The sequence below is a fragment of the Colossoma macropomum genome, unplaced genomic scaffold (assembly GCF_904425465.1).
Source record: "Colossoma macropomum unplaced genomic scaffold, Colossoma_macropomum, whole genome shotgun sequence".
Classification (NCBI taxonomy): Eukaryota; Metazoa; Chordata; class Actinopteri; order Characiformes; family Serrasalmidae; genus Colossoma; species Colossoma macropomum.
In genome coordinates, this window is record NW_023494785.1 from 1766338 (window position 1) to 1790929 (window position 24592).

The following is a 24592-nucleotide window of genomic DNA, read 5'->3' on the forward strand; positions in this document are numbered from 1 at the left end:
GCAGCGCCACCCTGATATGTGACATTTAATTCATGGATCAATTATTTAACTCACTGGATCTGTTACAGTAATATATAACTGACTGGGTCCGTTACAGTGATATTTAACTCACTGGGTCCGTTACAGTGATAATTAACTCATTCGGATCTATTACAATGATATTTAACTTACTGCATGTATCAGAGTAATTTTTAACTCGCTGGATCTATTACAGTGATATTTAACTCACTGGATCTATTACAGTGATATTTAACTCACTGGGTCCGTCACAGTGATAATTAACTCATTCGGATCTATTGCAGTGATATTTAACTTACTGCCTGTATCAGAGTAATTTTTAACTTGCTGGATCTATTACAGTGATATTTAACTCACTGGATCTATTACAGTGATATTTAACTCACTGGGTCCGTTACAGTGATAATTAACTCATTCGGATCTATTGCAGTGATATTTAACTTACTGCCTGTATCAGAGTAATTTTTAACTTGCTGGATCTATTACAGTGATATTTAACTCACTGGATCTATTACAGTGATATTTAACTCACTGGGTCCGTTACAGTGATAATTAACTCATTCGGATCTATTGCAGTGATATTTAACTTACTGCATGTATCAGAGTAATTTTTAACTTGCTGGATCTATTACAGTGATATTTAACTCACTGGGTCCGTTACAGTGATAATTAACTCATTCGGATCTATTGCAGTGATATTTAACTTACTGCATGTATCAGAGTAATTTTTAACTCGCTGGATCTATTACAGTGATATTTAACTCACTGGGTCCGTTACAGTGATATTTAACTCATTCGGATCTATTACAGTGATATTTAACAGTGGCATTTAACTCACTCGGTCTATTAGAGTGATATTTAAATCACTGGATCTATTATAGTGACATTTAAATCGCTGGATCTATTACAGTGACATTTAACTCACTGGAAGAGAATATTTTGAAGAAACTGATTTGCGTCAAATTGACCCCTAAACGACGTAACGCCTAAGGGCAGAATCGATCCAGATCCTCACAGCAGACGATCCAGTCCGGGTGGCCGAGGCTGTCCGCTCTGCCTTACAGGACGTGACGGAGGGAAAAATTCCCATAATGTTCAGTCATTGACTAAAGAGCAGCAGAAGAGCAGCACAAAGAAGGAGAAAAGCGCTCTGTGGCGGACAGCGGCTCCTTCGTTAGCCCCCGCAGTTTAGTGGGGGGTCTCTAAACGCCGGTGTGAGCTGCCGGTTGCGGTAGTCGAGGCGCTCCGGGGTGAATTTAGCGGCGAGAGAAGAGACGGAGGGCGCTTTGTGGAGGCTGGTCGGTCGCTGTGTCTATGTGGAAGTATCAGAAACACAGCGGCGATGCGCAGCTGCGCTAAAACACCCGCAAACTCTCCGCTCTTCGCAAAGGTGGGTCTCTACCTCTAACGCCCCGTCTCAGCGCTCGATTCCGAGCCTGGTTGTCCGTCTTGTCCCGGACCGGTCGACTTTACGGTCCGCAAATCGGCTGGAAGGAAAAGAGGATGAGGAAACAAGTAGCATCTCAGCTAATTAGCATGTTGCTAACGCTAACGGAAAAGTAAACGGAAAGTGCGCTGAGTTAGCTCGCCAGCTGTGGCACTTGGCTAACCAGTTAGGTTAGCTTCCTGGCTAAAAAAGAGGCTGTTTTCCTGGCCACGGCGAAGGCTAACTGGCTAACGGAGTGCCAGAGCTACTAATCTAACTATTACCGAAGTCAGCTTTTTGTTCGCCAAGTTTCTGCTCAGATCTTCCCGTTCCACCTTAAATGGTGCAGCAGTTACAGTCTGGCGCCTGAGGCGTAATAATAACTGTTGCACCATTTAAGGTGGAACGGGAAAATTGGACCAGAAAGCTGGCGAACAAAAAACTATCTTCAGCATCGTCTGTGTTTATTAGGTATTAAGTTAATAAACTTTAGTGATATTTGTTTATGTGTCATCTTTCAGGCTTGGAAACCGAGCTAGGAGTGCTTTAGCAACATAAAGTGTTCAAATATAACAATAGTGGACAGAAGGACAGTGAAAAAGAACAAGTGCTTAAAAACACAGTTAAGTGCGTTTGGAGTTGTTTGTTTTTAAACTTTTAAACTGGTTCTCTCCTCTAACCTTCCACAAAAACTAGCAAAGCTTCATCTTAGGCAGAAAACTGCGAATCTGTTTGTGTTTGTTTAATGTTTAAAGGTTTAAAAAGCTTTAAAAGCGGGATGACACTGCTTTAAATAGAGAGGTAAGATGTATATAGATGCTTTTAGTGCTGTAACAATACATAGTTTTACATAGATTTCATATGTTTGTACCTGAGGTAAAGATTAAATGTATATTAAAGGGGAATTCCACCCATTTTTTAAAAAAATGTCTTCATAGTTCAGTGTGTGAGATGTAAGCAGAGTGATTTGGTGTGAAATGGTTCAGATGTCTTTACAGTGGTGGTGATAGGAACCAGGGGTCGCCATGACTACAACACAGATATAGTCATTTTATTTACTATTCAGAACCACCAGTGAACCAACACGAGTCTTCTGAGTTTATATGGAATGATGATGAAGGTAAAATAGTGGAAAATCAGGAAAAATAAGTTTTCTTTGGGGACTATTTTGCCTCACAGCGCCCTGCATATTATGTATTCCTCCACCATGAGTGGGTTAAAAGTATGTTTTAGGTGAGAATCTTCTCAAAACTATCATAAAACAGTGTCTCAGTCATCAGGCAGTGAATTCATAACCATTTCATGTAGTAACTTTCTGTGAGGGAGCTTTTAGAGGTGGACGTCTGGTTCCTATCACCACCACTGTGAACAGTTCTGACTCGGTAAGTTTCTCTAGAACAGAGCGTTTCACACCAAACCACTCTGAATGACTCTGTTTACATCTCAGCCATTTAGTTATGCAGAACATTTTGGGGGAAAAAAGACATTGGAATTCCTCCTTAACAAATAAACCCACAACCCTTAGGATTTATGACTTCTGGAAAAAGCACAGCCATTTGAGTCTGAATAGCATAAACCCATTTTTGATCATTAGCAATGTTGTGGTATGTTGGAGCGTCAGTGTCCCTTTTGTTAAACGCTCTCGTCTCCTTCTCAGACCAGCTCTGTCTCTCCACCACGCTGTTTGTGTTTGTTGTTAGGGGCATGTGAGAGAAATGTGTCACATGACGCGCCATTTTTGTGCAAATGTGTTAATTTTCCACAAAAAAAGTTTCAAATGTTAGTTTTCAGAGCGTTTCAAGAATCGACAAACAGTTTACCCACTAATTCAAATAAGTAATACCAAATAAATATTACCAACCGTTTACAAACCATAGCATATACTCGTATGCGAAAGTTTGGCCTCCCTGGTCAAATGATGTTAGGTAGTTAACACATCATCTGCAGAGAACACACTTAAATATGACATTTTGTCTGCAAATTTTAGTGCACAAGTTTGTTTTCTAAGTTTAACATATTGGAAAAAATAAATATGTTAAGTTCAGTGAATAAACAGTGACTGTGTATTACAGTGTGCAGATGTGTGTTGTCTGTAGAGGATGTGTTCACATATTTACACTTAGAAAACCTCAGTGAGGTGCCCAGACTTTTGCATACAGCTGTACTTTGACAGATTTTTTTGAAGCTTTAACACATTTTTCGTCAAAAATCATTTGAAAGGAAACATTGCTGCTGACAGCGTCGTGTGAGAGACACCCAGAAACGAGCGAGGGCTGAATCAGCGACTCAGTTTTGTGTTTCTCCACTGTTTAAAGTGCTCAGTTTAACTTTTTATACAGTTTTGATTCTGTTACACCCGTATTTAAGATGCAGTGATGTTGGGCAGGGTTGGGGTTTAAACGGCTTGTTTAATTATATATTTATTATCACTGTATTATTTGTATCAATGTTGTCACTAATAGATCCAGTGAATGAAATGGCACCGTAATGGATCCAGCGAGCGGAATGGCACTGTAATAGATCCAGTGATTATTACAGTGAGCCAAATGTCAATGTAATAAATCCAGTGAGTTAAATGTTATTGTAATAGATCCAGCAAGTTAAATGACACTGAAATAGATCCAGTGAGGAAAATGACGCTGAAATGGATCCAGCGAGCAGCTAGTTAGTAGTTCTGAATGGATCCAGTGAGCCAGATGTCACTGTAGTACATCCAGTGAGCTGAATGTCACTGTAATAGATCGAGCTGACTGTCACTGTAGTACATCCAGCGAGCCGAATGTCACATTAATAAATCGAGCTGAATGTCACCGTAATAGATCCTGCGTGTCGAATGTCACTGTAGTAAATCCAGTGAGTTAAATGTTATTTTAATAGATTCAGTGAGTTAAATGGCACTGTTAATTGTCACTGTAATAGACCCAGTGAGTTAAATGTTGCTGTAATAGATCCAGTGCGTTAAATATTATTAAATGACACTATAATAGATCAAGTGCATTTAATATCTCTGTAATAGATCCAGTGCGTTAAATATCACTGTAATAGATTCAGTGAGCGGCTAGTTAGCAGTCCTGAATGGAAACGTGTGTGCGTGTGCGCGCGTGTGTGTGTGTGTGTGTGTGTGTGTGTGTGTGTGTGTGTGCGTGTGTGGAGTGGTGTTCTGCCCTGACATGCCCAGTCCTTTCGTTCAGGGTGCTGGTCATCACCTCATCATTTATGACGTATTAAATTTAGAGTCTGCCTCACTGCCTGTTGAGACAGTGATGTGTTAAAGGGAAACTCCACTGATATTTTGAATTCCACCAGTTTTAATAATTCAATCTTTGATTTGTAAACAAAGTCATTCCTTGTGAAATTGTTCATTTTAGACAAACTTACCAACCCTGACTTCTTTACAGTGGTGGTGATGGGAACCAGGAGTCTTGCTATCTACAACACATACACTGTGTTTTTGTGTGATGTTGATAATGTTAAAACTGTGGTAAATCTGAAAGAGTAAGTTTTCTTTAGGGACTATTTTGCCTCACAACATCCTGCATGTATCCCTCCACCATGAAAGGATTTTAAAATAAGCAGAAAACCTCTCTAAAATTTTAATAAAAAACAGTGTCTCAGTCATCAGGCAGTGAATTCATAACCATTTCATGTAGGAACTTTCTGTGAGGGAGCTTTTAGAGGTGGACGTCTGGTTCCTATCACCACCACTGTGAACAGTTCTGACTCTGTAAGTTTATCTAGAACAGAGCGTTTCACACCAAACCACTCTGAACGGCTCTGTTTACACCTTAACCGTTTAATTATCCAGTGGTTATAAATTTAGTATCGAGAACCAGTGAGGGTAAGTGTTCTCTGTGGTGCAGTGCTGATTGTTTGCACACCTGTAGGTCTGTGTGAGCGCAGAGACAGTAGAGCTGAGGCTGTGATCAGGGAGAAGTGTGTGTTTACCTGAGCATGCTGCAGGTGAGCGCAGTGTCTGGGGAGAGAGCGCAGTGAGTGTAGGAGGCACTGCAGTGTCCTCACTGATGAGTCTGAGGCCTCAGAGCTCATTATGACTCAAAATACTTACCACCACAATCTCCTGTTTATAAAGCACAGAGCTGTGAGTGAGTACCACATCACTCTCTCTCTCCTCTCTCTCTCTCTCTCTCTCTCAGGTTCAATTTTGCTTTATTGACATGACAAATGTACATTTGTATTGTCAAAGCGCAACAAAAATGATCTATATATTAAAAGTTAATAATAAAACAAAACAAACAAAAAATAATAATAAAACAAAATACAAACCAAGATTAATATATGATGATGCAACAATTAAGAAGAGAAAGTGTTATTATTATAATTAATAATATAAAAGGATATGTAATAATAAAACAAAACCTATTGAATGTGTATTTAGTTTATAACAGGAAAGAGAGGAAAAAAAATTATCAAATATATTTATGTGAGTAAGAAGGGAAAAAAGGACGTCTACATTACAGATATACATATATAACAGTGAGTAAAGGCTGTGGTGTGGTGGTCACTCACTGTCCCTGAGTGAATGGCACTCGTACACATATCTGGCTGCAGTGGACGCTAAAGGACCCTCTCCTAATATAATCACTAATTTATCTTTATCTCCCAACTAATTTATCTTTATCTCTCAGTACTGTCCTCTCTCTCAGTACTCTCTGTCTCTCTCTCTCTCTCAGTACTCTCTGTCTCTCTCTCTCTCTCAGTACTCTCTGTACTCTCTCTCTCAGTACTCTCTGTCTCTCTCTCTCTCAGTACTCTCTGTCTCTCTCTCTCTCAGTACTCTCTGTCTCTCTCTCTCAGTACTCTCTGTCTCTCTCTCTCTCAGTACTCTCTGTCTCTCTCTCAGTACTCTCTGTCTCTCTCTCTCAGTACTCTCTGTCTCTCTCTCAGTACTCTGTTCTCTCTCTCTCTCAGTATTCTCTGTACTCTCTCTCTCTCTCAGTACTGTCTTCTCTCTCTCAGTACTCTCTGTCTCTCTCTCTCAGTACTCTCTGTCTCTCTCTCTCTCAGTACTCTCTCTCTCTCTCTCTCAGTACTGTCTACTCTCTCCCAGTACTCTGTACTCTCTCTCTCAGTACTCTCTGTCTCTCTCTCTCAGTACTCTCTGTCTCTCTCTCTCAGTACTCTCTGTCTCTCTCTCTCAGTATTCTCTGTACTCTCTCTCTCTCTCAGTACTGTCTACTCTCTCCCAGTACTCTCTGTCTCTCTCTCTCTCTCAGTACTCTCTCTCTCTCTCAGTACTCTCTGTACTCTCTCTCAGTACTCTGTCTCTCTCTCTCTCAGTACTCTCTGTACTCTCTCTCTTAGTACTCTGTACTCTCTCTCTCAGTACTCTGTACTCTCTTTCTCTCTCTCTCTCAGTACTCTCTGTATTCTCTCTCTCAATACTCTGTTCTCTCTCTCTCTCTCTCTCAGTACTCTCTGTATTCTCTCTCTCAGTACTCTGTTCTCTCTCTCTCTCTCTCAGTACTCTCTGTATTCTCTCTCTCAGTACTCTGTACTCTCTCTCTCTCTCAGTACTCTCTGTCTCTCTCTCTCAGTATTCTCTGTACTCTCTCTCTCTCTCCCAGTACTCTGTACTCTCTCTCCCAGTACTCTGTACTCTCTCTCCCAGTACTCTGTACTCTCTCTCCCAGTACTCTGTACTCTCTCTCTCAGTACTCTCTGTCTCTCTCTCTCTCTCTCAGTACTCTCTGTCTCTCTCTCTCTCTCTCTCTCTCAGTACTCTCTGTCTCTCTCTCTCAGTACTCTCTGTCTCTCTCTCTCAGTATTCTCTGTCTCTCTCTCAGTACTCTCTGTCTCTCTCTCAGTACTCTCTGTACTCTCTCTCAGTACTCTCTGTCTCTCTCTCACTCTCTCAGTACTCTCTGTCTCTCTCTCAGTACTCTCTGTACTCTCTCTCAGTACTCTCTGTACTCTCTCTCAGTACTCTGTCTCTCTCTCAGTACTCTCTGTACTCTCTCTCTTAGTACTCTGTACTCTCTCTCTCAATACTCTGTTCTCTCTCTCTCTCTCTCAGTACTCTCTGTATTCTCTCTCTCAGTACTCTGTACTCTCTCTCTCTCTCTCTCTCTCTCTCTCTCTCTCAGTACTCTGTACTCTCTCTCTCTCTCTCAGTACTCTCTGTATTCTCTCTCTCAGTACTCTGTACTCTCTCTCTCTCTCTCTCTCTCTCTCTCAGTATTCTCTGTATTCTCTCTCTCAGTACTCTGTACTCTCTCTCTCTCTCTCTCTCTCTCTCTCTCTCTCTCTCTCTCTCTCTCTCTCTCTCTCTCAGTACTCTCTGTCAATTCAATTCAATTCAAATAACTTTATTGGCATGAATTGTAATGAACAATTGTTGCCAAAGCAATTAAAATATCCTAGTAGAATATGAAGATAATGGTGAAGAAGGAAATAATGTATAAAAGAAAGACTAAAATAATAAAATATTCATATGTACATACACACATATACATACATACACATATACATTGTAAAATACACACACATCAAATAAATAAATGATACATTTACATGGGATCAGTTTAAGGCGCTGTGTCACTCTGTTCTCTGCGTTTGTGGCAGCTGTAAACATATTTAGCTGATAGTTCAGCACATTCTGGTGTCTCTCCTAAACACACCCCTAACAGATCTTCAGCTTTAGTCATTTTCTCTTTAAATGATGGGATATAAGTTTCAACTGAGCTGATATAATCTTCTCTGAGGTCTTCATATCTGTTACAGGAGGAGAGAAAGTGTAGCTCAGTTTCGATTTGTCCTGAACTGCACTGATTACTCTCTCTCTCAGTACTCTGTACTCTCTCTCTCTCTCTCTCAGTACTCTCTGTACTCTCTCTCTTAGTACTCTGTACTCTCTCTCTCTCTCAGTACTTTCTGTACTCTCTCTCTCAGTACTTTCTGTACTCTCTCTCTCAGTACTCTCTCTCTCTCAGTTCATACACATAGAATTCACATTTAATATGTTTAGTATCACATTACCATACAAGTCTTATGTATCATGTGCATTTAAATATTATCTCTACAGATCTGCCAGAGCAGCGTTTAGGTCCTAATAACACTTTCAGTTTCTCAGATTCAGGGACTTCACCGAACCCAGGGGTTTCAGTACTGAATTTACTGAAGTCTCTCTCTCTCTCTCTCTCTCTCTCTCTCTCTCTCTCTCTCTCTCTCTCTCTCTCTCTCTCTCTCTCAGGTTAGCGGATGTTAAGGTCATGGCGATGGATCTCTCTCAGATGACCCCGCTGTCCGCTGCTCAAACGCTCGGGTGAGTAACCCCCACCCCTCACCCCCACAGACGTTTCTATAGCGACCGCAGCATTCCGGAATGGTCCACTTTGTTTACATTTGAGTTTCCATGGAGATCTGTAGGTTCCAGACCTGCTTTAATGCTGTGGAGTGTCAGAGAGGACCCCCTGCCCCTCTTTGTCTCTCTCGCTCTCTCTCTCTCTCTCTCCCTCTCTCTCTCTCTCTCTCCCTGTCTCTCTCTCTCTATCGGTCATTCAGTTCAGTTCAGCAGTGCTTCATTGGAATGAATGTAATAAAATACATTATTGCAAAAGCAGTTGAAACACATGGATAAGTAAGTAAGAGAGAGAGACAATATTATGGAAACAGTAACATTATACACACAATATAACACTACAGATTAATTTAGTTACAGGATTATTAGTAATCAATACAAGATAAAAAAGTAAATCAATAAAAGCGTGTGTGATCAGCTCTTCTCTCCTGATTTGTACGGCAGTTTATCAGAGTCACTGCGGAGCTGAAACTCAGGACAGGCGCCGCTCACTTTTTTATAGAACAGATTTCTAATGCAGTCATATTTCAAGCACTCTGTTAGGAGGTGCAGCTCACAGTGAGAGCGCAGTCTGACCTCTCTGGGTAACCAGCTCTGTCTGCGCCGGCCAGTTTAAATGGCCATTTTCAGTGTCAGTCTTTCTCTCTCTCTTGTTTTCTGGTCATCTCTGATGCCTTAGATTGTAACTGCGGTAGTGTTTTCCTGTGGTCTCCATTACACTATTGTTGGGGACAATATTCACCAAGAACCTGCACTTCAGTTGCTCGCCCTAATAAACACATAGCTTAAACATTATTTTCGTAGTCGTTACTGAATAATTCATAATACAAACCTAATGCTGAAAGAGTTAAGACAGCAGGTAGACTGTAAATAACAATAGAAAGAGGCTTGTTTAAACAAAAACAGCACAAAGATGACACATGCAATGTTTTGTCTTATCAACATCATTGTTTTCTGTAAATGTACATTCACTCTGAAACTGATGCACGGGCCAAAAAAGTTGTAAACGGGCAATTTAAGGCAAGAAAAACATCTTAAACAGGTGATGTAATCATGCCTGGGTATAAGAGGAGCATCCAGGAAAGGCTGAGTCCTCTGTGAGTGAGGATGAGTCAGCTGATGGTTCACCACTTCGCAGAACATGCGTCGGTAAATAATGCAACAGTTTAAGAACAATGTTCAACTGGCATTTTACGTATTTCACCTCTGCAGTGCGTAATATCAATGAGTTCAGAGAAATTAGAGAAATCTCTGCATAAAGGAAAAGGCCGAAAGCCACAACTGTGACCTTTGACCCCTCAGACAGCACCGCATTAAAAACCAGCATGGTTCTCCAATGGACAGCACACCAGTAAACACTGTTTGTTGCTGTATCTACAGCTGCAGGTTAAGATTGTACCCACAGTAGAAGTCACATATCAACAGCGTCCAGAAACGCCGCCGATTTCTCTGGGCTTGGGCACATCTGAAATGGGCTGATGCTCAGAGGAGATGTGTGTTGTGACTGGACAAATCAACCTTATTCATAGTAGATACTGTGTAATTCATAGTAAATACTGAGTAATTTGGAGTAGATACTGAGTGATTTTTAGTCCATACCATATAATTCATAGTTGTTATTTGATAATGTACAGCAGTTACTGAATTATAGATCTTAAACTGCTGGCCTAAAACACAGAAGCAAATTATTAAGGGAGCCTAGTATAGCCTAGAATACATTTTCAATGCAGATGCTCTGTTCAGAATGCTGCGTAGTTTCTGCAAATCAGTAAATTTACTGAAAAAAGCTATATCACCAGGGCTCAGGGCTCCAGACTGACTTTTTTTTAGAACTTTTCCAGAACTCTACCAGAGCCATCCTAAAAAAAATGGATTTTTTTGGTTGGTGGACTATTCTCAGCCCAGCAGCGACACTGAGGTGTTTAAAAACTCCAGCAGCACTGCTGTGTCTGATCCTGCCGTGTTCATCCAGATTACAGAGAAACTGTAAAACGGCAACATACAAAGAAACGAATGTTCCTTAAGGATCCGTTACCAGCTTTGATTGTCCATGTTTGAGGTAGAGCACGCTAAAATACGTAGACATAATGGTTAGCTCAGTGCTGACGTTACCTAGGAATTCCCATTGACAGACAAAAAGCGTTAATTTCATGTGTGCAAGTTATTCATCCCTGAACCATCCAAACCGGTTTAAACATGGGCTTACGTACAAAGAAATCATTACATCAGCCTTAAATACAAAGATAAATCACTAAATCGGCCTTAAACGCAAAGATAAATCACTAATTGTGCCTTAAACGCAAAGATAAATCACTAAATCGGCCTTAAATGCAAAGATAAATCACTAATTCGGCCTTAAACGCAAAGATAAATCACTAAATCGGCCTTACGTACAAAGATAAATCACTAAATTGGCCTTAAGTACAAAGATAAATCACTAAATCGGCCTTACGTACAAAGATAAATCACTAATTCGGCCTTAAGTACAAAGATAAATCACTAAATCGGCCTTAAGTACAAAGATAAATCACTAAATCGGCCTTAAACGCAAAGATAAATCACTAAATCGGCCTTAAGTACAAAGATAAATCACTGAATCGGCCTTAAACGCAAAGATAAATCACTAAATCGGCCTTAAGTACAAAGATAAATCACTAAATCGGCCTTAAGTACAAAGATAAATCACTAAATCGGCCTTAAACGCAAAGACAAATCACTAAATCGGCCTTAAGTACAAAGATAAATCACTAAATCGGCCTTAAACGCAAAGATAAATCACTAAATCGGCCTTAAACGCAAAATAAATCACTAAATCGGCCTTAAGTACAAAGATAAATCACTAAATCGGCCTTAAGTACAAAGATGAATCACTAAATCGGCCTTACGTACAAAGATAAATCACTAAAAGTTCAAACACAGACAAATCGGTAAATCAACTTAACTGTCAGCCACAGATCAGCTGTTATGCTAGCTGTACGCAGTAAACGAAAGCGTGAGCATCAGCGTTTTCACTCTTTGTTTATAACAGTATGAATTCCTTTTTAGTTGAGATATTTAAACGCTATTTGTTTAAAAAAGCGACTCTGAAATTGCTAAGATGGTTCAAATGCCGCCCCTGCTGTCCACTGTGCAGTAGGTGTTGCTGCCTGGCGCCCCCTGCAGGGCGGTTGAGTATTGTTGGTGCTCTGTCGTGTGTGCCGTGTGTGCCGTGTGTGCCGTGCGTGCTGCACCGGACGGTCTGCTGAGTAAACTTAGTCATGCTGTTCAGTTGGGTGTTCTGCTCTGCGCCGTGTTGTGTGAATGTGCTCTGTTACTCTCCTGCATTAAGAGATCAGGCCTGTGAAACGCTGCCCTGGGCGTGTGGGTGGGAACCGAGCGGGGAGAGACGCTCTTACACAATGCAGGGTTAAGGTTTGATTCATTATCCGTTCACACGGCGGGAGGATCACTGAGCACGCCCCGTGACTCAGAGGATCGGACCGAGGCGCACAGTGACGTCACTCGCACTCGATAGAGCCGATACTGTGAAGATAAATGTACAGATAAAGATGTAGAGGTAGCGTACGTGCCTTTACCTCGTTAGTGGCCTCAGCAGGGCCTGACTCCATAGGAGAATTTAGATTTTAGACAGGAGGTTTAGTTACACAGTGCTGAACTGACTGATATGAGTACCAGTACAATGTTACACTTCATAAGTTCTTAAGCTATATATATATATATATATATATATATATATATATATATATATATATACACATAAAATGTATGTATGTACATATATATACATACATATATGTACAACCCCATTTCCAAAAAAAGTTGGAACACTGCAAAATGTAAATAAAAACAAAAAGAGGTGGAGCTACTAAAAGATGAAGTAATTAATGAAATAACGGTGAACTTATTGACGAATTTATTAAAGAGTTAAGGATTAAGGGTTTTGTCTCATCGGTGCTCCTTCTGTGTGTAAGAAGACTTTATGGCTGACTGAGATTTGGAAGCATGTGGATCTGAGTCATGTAGATTAGGCAACGTAAAGAACCCATAATAAACGAGGAATGGTGTAATATGACGTCAGTGTGTAATAATACACTTCCTCTGCACTCAGATTCAGCATACAGACTGGAATTCTGACTCACCCCATATATATATAAAATTCGTTATCTCACAATAACTGATTACAACTCACTAATTCGGCTAATCTTTCTGATTCTGATCCTCTCTCTGATTCTGTCTTTGATTTCGTTTCTCTCTCTGATTCCGATTCGTTGGGGAAGCGTGTCTGACTCTGTCTCTCTGATTCTGGTTCGTCAGGACATGGTGATCAATAATTTCTCTGATTCTGTCTGTCTGATTCGTCAGGGCACGGTCACTGATTCTGTCTCTCTGATTCTGTCTCTCTGATTCGTCAGGGCACAGTGACTGATTCTGTCTCTCTGATTCGTCAGGGCACGGTGACTGATTCTGTCTCACTGATTCTGTCTCTCTGATTCTGTCTCTCTGATTTGTCAGGGCACGGTGACTGATGCTGTCTCTCTGATGCTGTCTCTCTGATGCTGTCTCTCTGATGCTGTCTCTCTGATGCTGTCTCTCTGATTAGTCAGGGCATGGTGACTGATTCTGTCTCTCTGATTCTGTCTCTCTGATTCTGTCTCTCTGATTCTGTCTCTCTGATTCGTCAGGGCATGGTGACTGATTCTGTCTCTCTGATTCTGTCTCTCTGATTCTGTCTCTCTGATTCGTCAGGGCACGGTGACTGATTCTGTCTCTCTGATTCTGTCTCTCTGATTCTGTCTCTCTGATTCTGTCTCTCTGATTCTGTCTCTCTGATGCTGTCTCTCTGATTAGTCAGGGCACGGTGACTGATTCTGTCTCTCTGATTCTGTCTCTCTGATTCTGTCTCTCTGATTCTGTCTCTCTGATGCTGTCTCTCTGATTAGTCAGGGCACGGTGACTGATTCTGTCTCTCTGATTCTGTCTCTCTGATTCTGTCTCTCTGATTCTGTCTCTCTGATTAGTCAGGGCACGGTGACTGATTCTGTCTCTCTGATTCTGTCTCTCTGATTCTGTCTCTCTGATTCTGTCTCTCTGATTCTGTCTCACTGATTCTGTCTCTCTGATTCGTCAGGGCATGGTGACTGCTGTCAGGTGGCTGGAGGAGCAGCGGCGTCTAGCCTGAGGAGGAGAGCCAGGAGCGCGAGAGAAAGAGGGGAAAGAGAGAGGGAGCGCGAGAGTACGTCATGGGCCAGTGTGTGACTAAATGTAAAAACCCCACATCCTCTCTGGGCAGCAAAAGCGGTGAAAAGGATGCTGGGAAGTCACATAAAAAAGGAGGAGGTGGAGGTGGAGGGGGCGGGACTGGAGGCCACAAAGACGAATCCAAATTCCCTGCTGATGTCAACGGCACCAAGTCTCCGGAGGTCACCGTGGAAACTTCTGTGGCTCCACCCCTGTCGTCGGGGGACGTAAGGAGGGAGGAGCCTGATCAGGAAGGGGAGGGGCTTTCTTTGGCTCGGATAGAGGAGATGTTCATGTGGTATAAAGACGAACATGAGGACGCTATCCTGGAAGAGGGAATGGAGCGGTTCTGTAACGACCTGCACGTCGACCCGGCCGAGTTTAAAGTCCTGGTGCTGGCGTGGAAGTTTCAGGCTGCAACCATGTGCAAGTTTACAAGGTGAGAAACCAAATGGTGGTTTAAATCGGGCTGCAGTGATTAGTCAACAATGGAACAATCATTTATTTTGGTACGATTCAAAATTATTATTATTATTTTTATTATTATTCTTATTGTTGTGCATTCTGACAGACTGTAATGCACTACAGGAAGTGTAGGGGGCGATATGGCTTCTACTGTTTCATTTAAAAAGCTCTATAATGTTCAAATGATCCACACAGTCATTCTGACAGACTGTAATACACTACAGGAAGTGTAGGGGGCGATATGGCCTCTACTGTTTCATTTAAAAAGCTCTATAATGTTCATATGATCCACACAGTCACTCTGACAGACTGTAATACACTACAGGAAGTGTAGGGGGCGATATGGCCTCTACTGTTTCATTTAAAAAGCCTCTATAATGTTCATATGATCCACACAGTCATTCTGACAGACTGTAATACACTACAGGAAGTGTAGGGGGCGATATGGCTTCTACTGTTTCATTTAAAAAGCCTGTATAATGTTCATATGATCCACACAGTCACTCTGACAGACTGTAATACACTACAGCAAAATTGTTGGCACCATCATCGGGAGGTTTTGAGCTTGATCCTTGGTGATGCCACAGCCTTCCTTAATGTAGTTATAAGCTGTGTCCCAATTCAGGGGCTGCATCCTTCGAAGGACACGCCTTCATAGACTGTGTTGACCCATGAAGGCTGAACAGAAATGAGACGGTCTGCCCTACGGCAGATTTTCTGCCACAGCGCTGTTGTTCCCGCCCTCACGGCTGCATCACGAAACGCCGCTCCTGTGAAGTTCTTTTAAAGTTCTTTAAAGATAGAGAACCTTTGATTTTAGTTTTTTATTTTTTCATTTATTAGAGCTGGAGAGCTGCGCACATCCTACTCAGTAACGTCACGTGAATGAATCACGTTCATCATCAGCACAAACTAACGAGCAGAACGAGCTTCGCTGAGAAGATCATTAACTCTGATCAGCTCTCAGCTTCATTATTAGAGCGAGACGAAGGAGAAAAAGGTGAGATGAGCTGCTTTTCCACCGTTTACAGGCTTTAACTTCTGTTCGGCGCTGCTGCCATGGTAACGCTGAATGATGGCGCATGCGCAGTGGAAAAAAAGCACATGAATTCCGATCTGAGCGTCATATTAAGGTCGCATGGTCACAAATTGGATACGTATCCGATCTAGGACCACATATGAAAGTGACTCAGGTCGGATTTGAAAAGATCAGATTTGTGTCCACACAGCCCTGAAAACATCAGATCTGAGTCACATTAGGGCAAAAAAATCGGATTTGTGCCACTTCAGCCTGGTAATGTGAACGCAGCCTTTCATATGTGGTCCTAGATCGGATACGTATCCGATTTGTGGCCATGCGACCTTAATGTGACGCTCAGATCGGAATTCATGTGCTTTTTTTCCCCACTGCGCTGCGCCATCATTCAGCGTTACCATGGCAGCTGCGCCGAACAGAAGTTAAAGCCTGTAAACGGTGGAAAAGCAGCTCATCTCACCTTTTTCTCCTTCGTCTCGCTCTAATAATGAAGCTGAGAGCTGATCAGAGTTAATGATCTTCTCAGCGAAGCTCGTTCTGCTCGTTAGTTTGTGCTGATGATGAATGTGATTCGTTCACGTGACGTTACTGAGTAGGATGAGCTCATGAGGGTCATTTCAGGACACCGGTTCGTCACATTAATGACAGATTTGAATCTCTTACCTAAACGAGTGTGAACCATTATGTCAGAGAGATCAGATTTGAGCAGAAAATCGGATTTGAGAAATGAGGCTTGTAATGTGAACGTAAAAGCTCAGCTGCTGGAGGTGGGTGGCAGTTTCAGACTGCTTCAGCTCTCAGACTGAAGGGAAATGCTCCATTATGCTAATGGCACTAAACAGAAACCAACATTAGCATTGTTTTTAATGACTTCCTTATTAAGCGTATTTGCCATTCTCACTGAAGTGACAGGCCAAATGGCTTCGCAGCAGATAGGAGGACTTTCAGATTACATTTCCTGAAGCATCTAATAGAGCCAGGCTGATGTATGAAACTTCAGTGGCTGATGATGATTTTAAGGGGCTAATTCTGATAATTGAGAGTATATCAATGACATGAGGGTGAATGGAAAATACGCACCGATCAGGCATAACATTCTGACCTCCTCCTTGTTTCTACGCTCATTGTCCATTTTATCAGCTCCACTTACTGTATAGGTGCACTTTGTAGTTCTACAGTTACAGACTGTAGTCCATCTGTTTCTCTGATACTTTGTTAGCCCCCTTTTACCCTGTTCTTCAGTGGTCAGGACCCCCATGGACCCTCACAGAGCAGGTACTATTCTGGTGGTGGGTCATTCTCAGCACTGCAGTAACACTGACGTGGTGGTGGTGTGTTAGTGTGTGTTGTGCTGGTCTGAGTGGATCAGACACAGCAGTGCTGCTGGAGTTTTTAAACACTGTGTCCACTCACTGTCCACTCTATTAGACACTCCTACCTTATCAGTCCACCTTGTAGATGTAAAGTCAGAGACGATAGCTCATCTGCTGCTGCACAGTTTGTGTTGGTCATCCTCTAGTCCTTCATCAGTGGTCACAGGACGCTGCCCACAGGACACTGTTGGCTGGATATTTTTGGTTGGTGGACTATTCTCAGTCCAGCAGTGACACTGAGGTGTTTAAAAACTCCAGCAGCACTGCTGTGTCTGATCCACTCGTACCAGCACAACACACACTAACACACCACCACCACGTCAGTCACCTATATAGTAAGTGGAGCTGATAAAATGGACAATGAGCGTAGAAACAAGGAGGTGGTCATAATGTTATGGCTGATTGGTGTGTGTATATTTTTACTAACTTTTCCAAAACGATTTATTATAAAAGGCAGTTTTGTGTTATGGGGCTATCCAAGGAGTATGTACTCACACAGCTAAGGAACAGTTAGGATTAAATGGGTTAGAAATTAATTCTTATTATATATATATATATATATATATATATATATATATGTATGTATATATAATATATATATATATATATTATATATATATATATATATATATATATATATATATAGCCCATTCATACTGGACCTGCTCAGATGCGCCCTCTAGTGCCTGACCGGCCTAGAACACATTACTGAGTGTCATTTCTCCTCACTACTCACTCTGCGGCTTCACAGCTTCAGAAAGCCTTGTTTCCTGTGATAGAGTGACTATAGCACTCTACTCTCTCTCTCTCTAACAGCTACGATAATCTCACCACAGAGCTTTTCAGAGGAGATCAGTAATCTGACTGTAAAATCTCAGGAAGTGGTCACAGCTTCTGCTCTGCGGCCGAACGGACGCGCTTGTCTTTATTAACGTGCCAGTCTTGTGTGTGACCATATAGTAGTGTGTGTGAGTTGATAGTAAAACTCTGTCAAAGAAAAAAATTATTTATTACGTTATTTTATAATGTGATGGTGAGTTTTTACCCTAGTTGACTGAAATTCAGAGGCATTTAATATACAAATGGGTCAGTTTGTGAAGTGTACAGAATAAGCTCCAAACACGATCTGACACACCTGCTCCAGATAAATAAAGGGGTCTTCCACCCATTTTTCAAAATTTCTGCATGATTCAGTGTGTGAGATGTAAACAGAGAGATTCAGAGTGGTTTGGTGTGAAATGGTTCAGATGTCTTTACAGTGGTGGTGATAGGAACCAGGGGTCGCCATGACTACAACACAAATATAGACATTTTATTTACTATCCAGAACCACCAGTGAACCTACACGAGTCTTCTGAGTTTTAGATGCAAAGCACCTTGCGGACCTGGCCACCCGCTCGCCCTTTCATTCGCTCACTCACTCACTCACCCACTCACTTATGTTTTGCCCACAAGGGGGAGCTACTGCCACTCTAGTAACTACAGTGAAAACAACCTTGTGTTGGCCCTTAGATGGCCGAGTCTGTTGAGCACTGTAGACCGTGAGAAATGTGTGCTGTCTAGGACGTTTTGGGTACCACCTGCTGGTGCCTCACGTCAGTGACGCTTTGTGTCCTTGATGTATGGAATGATAATGTTAAAGTAGTGATATAGAAGTGATAGATAGTGAAAGATAAGTTTTCTTTGGGGGCTAATTTTCCTCACTATGAATGGATTTTAAATGTATGTTTAAGGCCAAAATCTCCCCAAAAGTACTGTAAAACAATGAGTGTGTTTACATGCACTCAGTTATCTGAGCATAATTAGATTTCTGCATTTATCTGATTATTCAAATGGTCGTGTAAACAGCGCACACTGATTTATTAGATCAGAGTAACGTCTAGAAATCCGATTAAGAAATCTGATAAAGAGGCTGGATTTTAGCTCAGCAATCAGATTTCTCAGTGCTGTAAACTCTTACTCTGATTTCTTTCTCAGTCTGAGCATGTGTGAAAACAGACGGCGGTACTGGGAATAAGCGAGCAGCGTCGCCGCGAGACGCAGCAAAACACTTTTTGGAGCGACACTGAAACCAAATACATACATACTGGCAAAATGAAGGATTTTCTATATTCTTCATCTTCTAGATGATTTATGTTCATATTTTCAGGTAAAGCGGTGCAGTGTAGCAACAAAAAAAAACAGCCAAAGCATGAAGTTCGAGTTTTACGTCTCGTCTTCTTCTGTGATTTAATTAGCTGGTTGCAAAGCAGAAATCCGATTACTGTCTGACTCATGTAGACCTGGAGTTTCCCCGTTATCTGATTACTCAAGTGCATTGATCGGATCACTGACAAAATCGGATTTTTTCCAGTTATTGGATTATTAAGTTAATGTAAACACACTCAGTGTCTCAGTCATCAGGCAGTGAATTCACAACCATTTCATGTAGGAACTTTCTGTGAGGGAGCTTTTAGAGGTGGACGTCTGGTTCCTATCACCACCACTGTGAACAGTTCTGACTCTGTAAGTTTATCTAGAACAGAGCGTTTCACACCAAACCACTCTGAACCACTCTGTTTACATCTTAACCACATAATAATGCAGAGAAGTTGGAGAAAAGGGTGAGTTCCCCTTCAGCTTCCTCCATTTGATCAGATGTGGTAGTGTCAGGTAAGAGGAGGGCAGCATGTTAGATGCAGGTTGGAACTAAACTCTACAGGAAGCTAGATCTCCAGGAGGAGGGGCGGTGAGCTCTGCTCTACAGGAAATAGACTTAAATGCGGCTTTTAGTGCACAATTTCTGTTTATTTGCTGAGTTAACAACTTGGAAAGGCCTAGAACACGTGCCAAAACTTTTGCACAGGCCACGTTTTATGTTTTATTTTAAGAAGAAAATCAACAACATGGAATTTTGACCAGGGTGCACAAACTTTTTGCGTGTGACTGTTCACACCCTGAGCACTTTATTAGGTACACCAACCTCATTTCTTCACTCATTGTCCATTTTATCAGCTCCACTTACTATATAGGTGCCTTTGTAGTTCTACAGTTACAGACTGTAGTCCATCTGTTTCTCTGATACTTTGTTAGCCCCCTTTTACCCTGTTCTTCAGTGGTCAGGACCCCCATGGACCCTCACAGAGCAGGTACTATTTGGGTGGTGGATCATTCTCAGCACTGCAGTAACACTGACGTGGTGGTGGTGTGTTAGTGTGTGTTGTGCTGGTCTGAGTGGATCAGACACAGCAGTGCTGCTGGAGTTTTAAACACTGTGTCCACTCACTGTCCACTCTATTAGACACTCCTACCTTGTCAGTCCACCTTGTAGATGTAAAGTCAGAGACGATAGCTCATCTGCTGCTGCACAGTTTGTGTTGGTCATCCTCTAGTCCTTCATCAGTGGTCACAGGACGCTGCCCACAGGACGCTGTTGGCTGGATATTTTTGGTTGGTGGACTATTCTCAGTCCAGCAGTGACACTGAGGTGTTTAAAAACTCCAGCAGCACTGCTGTGTCTGATCCACTCAGACCAGCACAACACACACTAACACACCACCACCACGTCAGTGTTACTGCAGTGCTGAGAATGATCCACCACCCTGCCGTCCTGTGTTTGTGTGTAAGAGGGAATAATGTTGATCATGGACTCTTTCTTTTCTTTCTTTCCTTCCTGTCTTCTCTCACTTCCCCTTCTTTCACCCCTTTTTTTCTTTCACTGTTTCTGTCCCTGACTTCTCTATTCTCCCTTTTTCTCTCGCTCCGTTCTCTCTCTCTCTCTCGCTCCGTTCTCTCTCTCTCTCTCTCTCGCTCTCTCTTTCTCGCTCTCTCTTTCTCTCTTTCTCTGTGCTTTCTCTCTCTCTCTCTCTCTCTCTCATCTGTTTTCTCTCTCTGTTTCTCTCTCTCATCTGTTTTCTCTCTCTCTCTCTCTTTCTCTCTCTCATCTGTTTTCTCTCTCTCTCTTTCTCTCTCTCTCCTGTTCTCTCTCTCTCTCTCTGTCTCTCACTGTATCTCTCTCTCTCTCTCTCTCTCTCATCTGTTTTTTCTCATCTGTTTTCTCTCTCTCTCATCTGTTTTCTCTCTCTCTCATCTGTTTTTTCTCTCTCTCATCTGTTTTTTCTCTCTCTTATCTGTTTTCTCTCTCTCATCTGTTTTCTCTCTCTCTCATCTGTTTTCTCTCTCTCTCTCTCTCTCTCTCTCTCTCTCTCTCTCTCTCTCTCTCTCTCTCTCTGTAGGAGGGAGTTTGTGGAGGGCTGCCGGGCGATCCAGGCGGACAGTCTTCAGGGGATCTGCCAGCGTTTCTCGTCCCTGCTGGAGGAGTCCCGCGGCGAGGAAAGCTTCAAGGACCTTTACCGTTTCACCTTCCAGTTCGGGCTGGACGCGGACGAGGGCCAGCGCTCGCTGCAGCGCTCCATCGCCATCGCCCTGTGGCGGCTCGTCTTCACGCTGGACACGCCCCCCGTCCTGGAGCGCTGGCTCCACTTCCTGTCGGAGAACCCGTGCGGCGTGCGCGGGATCTCACGCGACACCTGGAACATGTTCCTGAACTTCACTCAGAGCATCGGGCCGGACCTCAGCAACTACAGTGAGGACGAGGCCTGGCCGAGCCTCTTCGACTCCTTCGTGGAGTGGGAGACGGAGAGGAGGCGCAGGGACAGGGTGGAGCAGGAGGAGAGGAGGAGACGAGCGGAGGAGGACGAGGAGCAGGAGGAAGGGGAGGAGGCGGACACGGTCACGGACTGCGGCCCGGACGGCAGGGCGTGATGGGAAACGTGACTGTGAATCGTTGCTAGTATTACCCAAGACCCTTACTATCCGTTCTGATTGATTATTATTATGGTGATGATGATGATTTATATTTTTAGGCTTCGTTGTCGGGGTGGGCGTCCAAATATCCCCTGAACTGAGTTATTTTATTGTCGAAAGGGCTCCAAAAACTAAAATGGTGGTTTTTAAGCACTTGTATTTAAGTTATTGTTTTATTTTGCGATTTCTTTCGGTATTTTTTAAAGGTCTGTCCCTTTACAGTGATGACCTGGACACCGCACCACCCCTCTGACCCCGTCACCCAGGAACCGGCCCACGCTCGCGCTCAATAAAGGGAAACCCGTCAGCATGTCTGAGCGCAGACCCAACACAACCAGTAGAGGCGCTGTAACTGATGTCAGACTGAGAGAGAGACAGATCAGGGGTCGGATTCACTTAAAGAAAGAAAACCTTAAATTTATTTTTTACTAACTTTATTCTTAAGAAAAAAGAACTTTAAGATTTTTTTTTACTCCTTTCTTGAGAATAATTCTCAGAACAAGTGTTATTTTTTTAAAACATTATGTTCTTAAATGTTTTCTTAACCGAGCGATAGAGTCACCCTCGTCTCAGGCTGTGAGAGCTGATGAGGTGAGGATCTAAATTTATCGCAGACGCTGCTCCTCATCCTCGTCTCTCACTTTCCGCCGTCACCCCCAAATTACAGTTTTTTCTAAGGAGCATTTTTTCCCCTGTTGGCTGTTTCTTCCTCCATCAGCTCTAGATTTTTTTGTGTTTTTTAAAGGCTTGGTTTGATACTTTTCACCCGTTTTGCTCCTCTGAGCAGATTAAACACAACAACAGACATCACGATTAATGCAAATTCAAAATGCGTCTCCTGTTGTTTCCGGGAAGCTGTGAAATGCAGCACAGCTCACATGAGAAAATAATGGAGAACCTTTGAAAAGTTTTTTGTTCTTTAGTGCAATTCTCAGAAATTCTTATGAGCTTCTTATGGTTGGTCTTGAGAAACTTGGCAAGTTTTAAGTGTCTTAAGGAAGATAATCTTAAATGTGTTCTGTCCTAAAAAAAAGTTACGAAAAATTGTTTTTCAAAAAACTTCGTAAGAATTCTTATTTTGAGTAATTCTAAGATCAAGTGCTGTTCTTCAAAACTGTGTTCTTAAATGTTTTCTTTCCCTTACGTTAGACTCACTCGTCTCAGACTGTCAGAGCTGATCTAAATCGTTTATCGGACTCAGCGCTGCCTCTGCTGCTCCTCATCCTCACCTCTCGTCCGTCACCCCACAGTTATCATATTTCCTGGGGAGGATTTTTGTCCCACCGTCAGCTCCAGATCTTGTTTGCTAAAATTTTTAAATGCTTAATTTGGTGTGCTTCCCCGTTCTGCTCCTCTGAGCGGATTAAACTCTCCTGCCATTTATGATCATCTGTAAAGTGCAGCACAGCCGACTGAAGAAAACAATGGAGATTATTTTAAGATTATCTTCTTAATGTTTTTTTTTTTTTTTCAAGAATTGCATTCAAGAACATTCTTATGAACTTCTTAGAGTTTGTCTCAAGAACCTTTCCAAGTGTTTTCTTAAAGCTCTGGTGAATCCGGCCCCTGAACTTTTTGGCTTTTAACGGTTAGCAGCTGGTTTTTAGAGTCACTGGTTATTATTACTGGTTATTATGACAAAAACATAGCAGAGCAGCGCTCTCTCTTTCTTTCTCTCTCTCTCTCTCTCTCTCTCTCTCTCTCTCTCTCTCTCTCTCTCTCTGTGATGCAGGTTAATTTGCAGTGGGAGGTTTGTCTGCTGTGACTTTTTTTGTTTTTTTTTTCTTTTTTTTTTGCGGTTTACAGTTTTTTCATCCACAGTGGTTTCATTTCAAATTCCTTTGTCTGGTTTTATATAAAATGCAACAATTTATAACGAATAAAATGTGTGGAATTGGGCAGTGGACCACGCAAAGCATCGACTCCCTTCATTCATTTATTTATGTATGAATGTTTTCAGGGGAAATTTTGCGCTTTGGTGACCTCTAGTGGACAAACTCACTGCTCATCCCACAGACGGAAGAAATACTAGAGCAGCGGCTCTACAAAGTCTTTGCGCGCGCCTCAGCCGCTCGCTTTTAACAGACCCGCTGTTGGCCGTGCTGCGTGGAGGTACAGCTGGAACAGTTAAAGAGGACCTATTATGCTCATTATTAGTGTTCAGAATTTTATTTTTGGGGTTTGATTAGATTTTCATGCTTCAGTAGCCACGTTTACACACAGACTGATAATCGATTACTAATCCGACTAATAGCCCAATCGGAATAGAATACGTCCATGTAAACACCTCAGTCGGAATAATCTAGTCCGATTGAGGCCATTCGGAATACAGTTTCTATCTGATCGAGGTGGGTAATCCAGTAAATAATCAGTTAAATAGAAGAATAATATCCGTTATATCTGATTACATTCCCTATCGGAAAGTCTAAGTCCGTTCTGATCATGTTCGTCGCGTCATAGTGAGAGTTTATACCGTTCAACACGGCGGAGCAGAAACTGGTCTGCAGAGGAGACGAAGTTTATGCTCTGATCTTTAAAAGACGTCTCAGAACACGACGTCTTCCTCTCGGCCTTACTACAGAGTCAGCATTATCCACCTCAAAGAGCTCCTTCAGGGAAAGTTATTACAGGAAATGGTTATGAATTCACTGCCTGGTGCTTGAGATGTTTTAATCCACTCATGGTGGAGGGATACATGCAGGGCGCTGTGAGGCAAAATAGTCCCCAAAGAAAACTTATTATTTCAGATTTTCCACTATTTTCCATCATCAACATTCCATATAAACTCAGAAGACTCGTGTAGGTTCACTGGTGGTTTCTGGATAGTAAATAAAATGTCTATATTTGTGTTGTAGTCATGGCGACCCCTGGTTCCTATCACCACCACTGTAAAGACATCTGAACCATTTCACACCAAACCACTCTGAATCTCT

General features: G+C 42.2%; 1 protein-coding gene across 1 annotated transcript; it reads left to right on the forward strand.

The window, feature by feature from the left end:
- Window positions 1-1082: 1082 nt before the first annotated feature.
- Window positions 1083-23565, forward strand: dcun1d3 (defective in cullin neddylation 1 domain containing 3). Its single transcript, XM_036581179.1, has 4 exons — window positions 1083-1408; window positions 8655-8726; window positions 13891-14439; window positions 21089-23565. Exons 3-4 carry the CDS (start codon window positions 14003-14005, stop codon window positions 21615-21617), a joined length of 966 nt encoding a protein of 321 aa, XP_036437072.1. The 5' UTR covers window positions 1083-1408; window positions 8655-8726; window positions 13891-14002; the 3' UTR covers window positions 21618-23565.
- Window positions 23566-24592: the final 1027 nt, after the last annotated feature.

Coding starts and splice junctions, on each gene's coding strand:
- dcun1d3 (XM_036581179.1), top strand. CDS start 14,003: ATGGGCCAGTGTGTGACTAAATGTAAAAACCCCACATCCTCTCTGGGC. Junction 14,440..21,088: donor ACCATGTGCAAGTTTACAAG/GTGAGAAACCAA, acceptor CTCTCTCTGTAG/GAGGGAGTTTGTGGAGGGCT.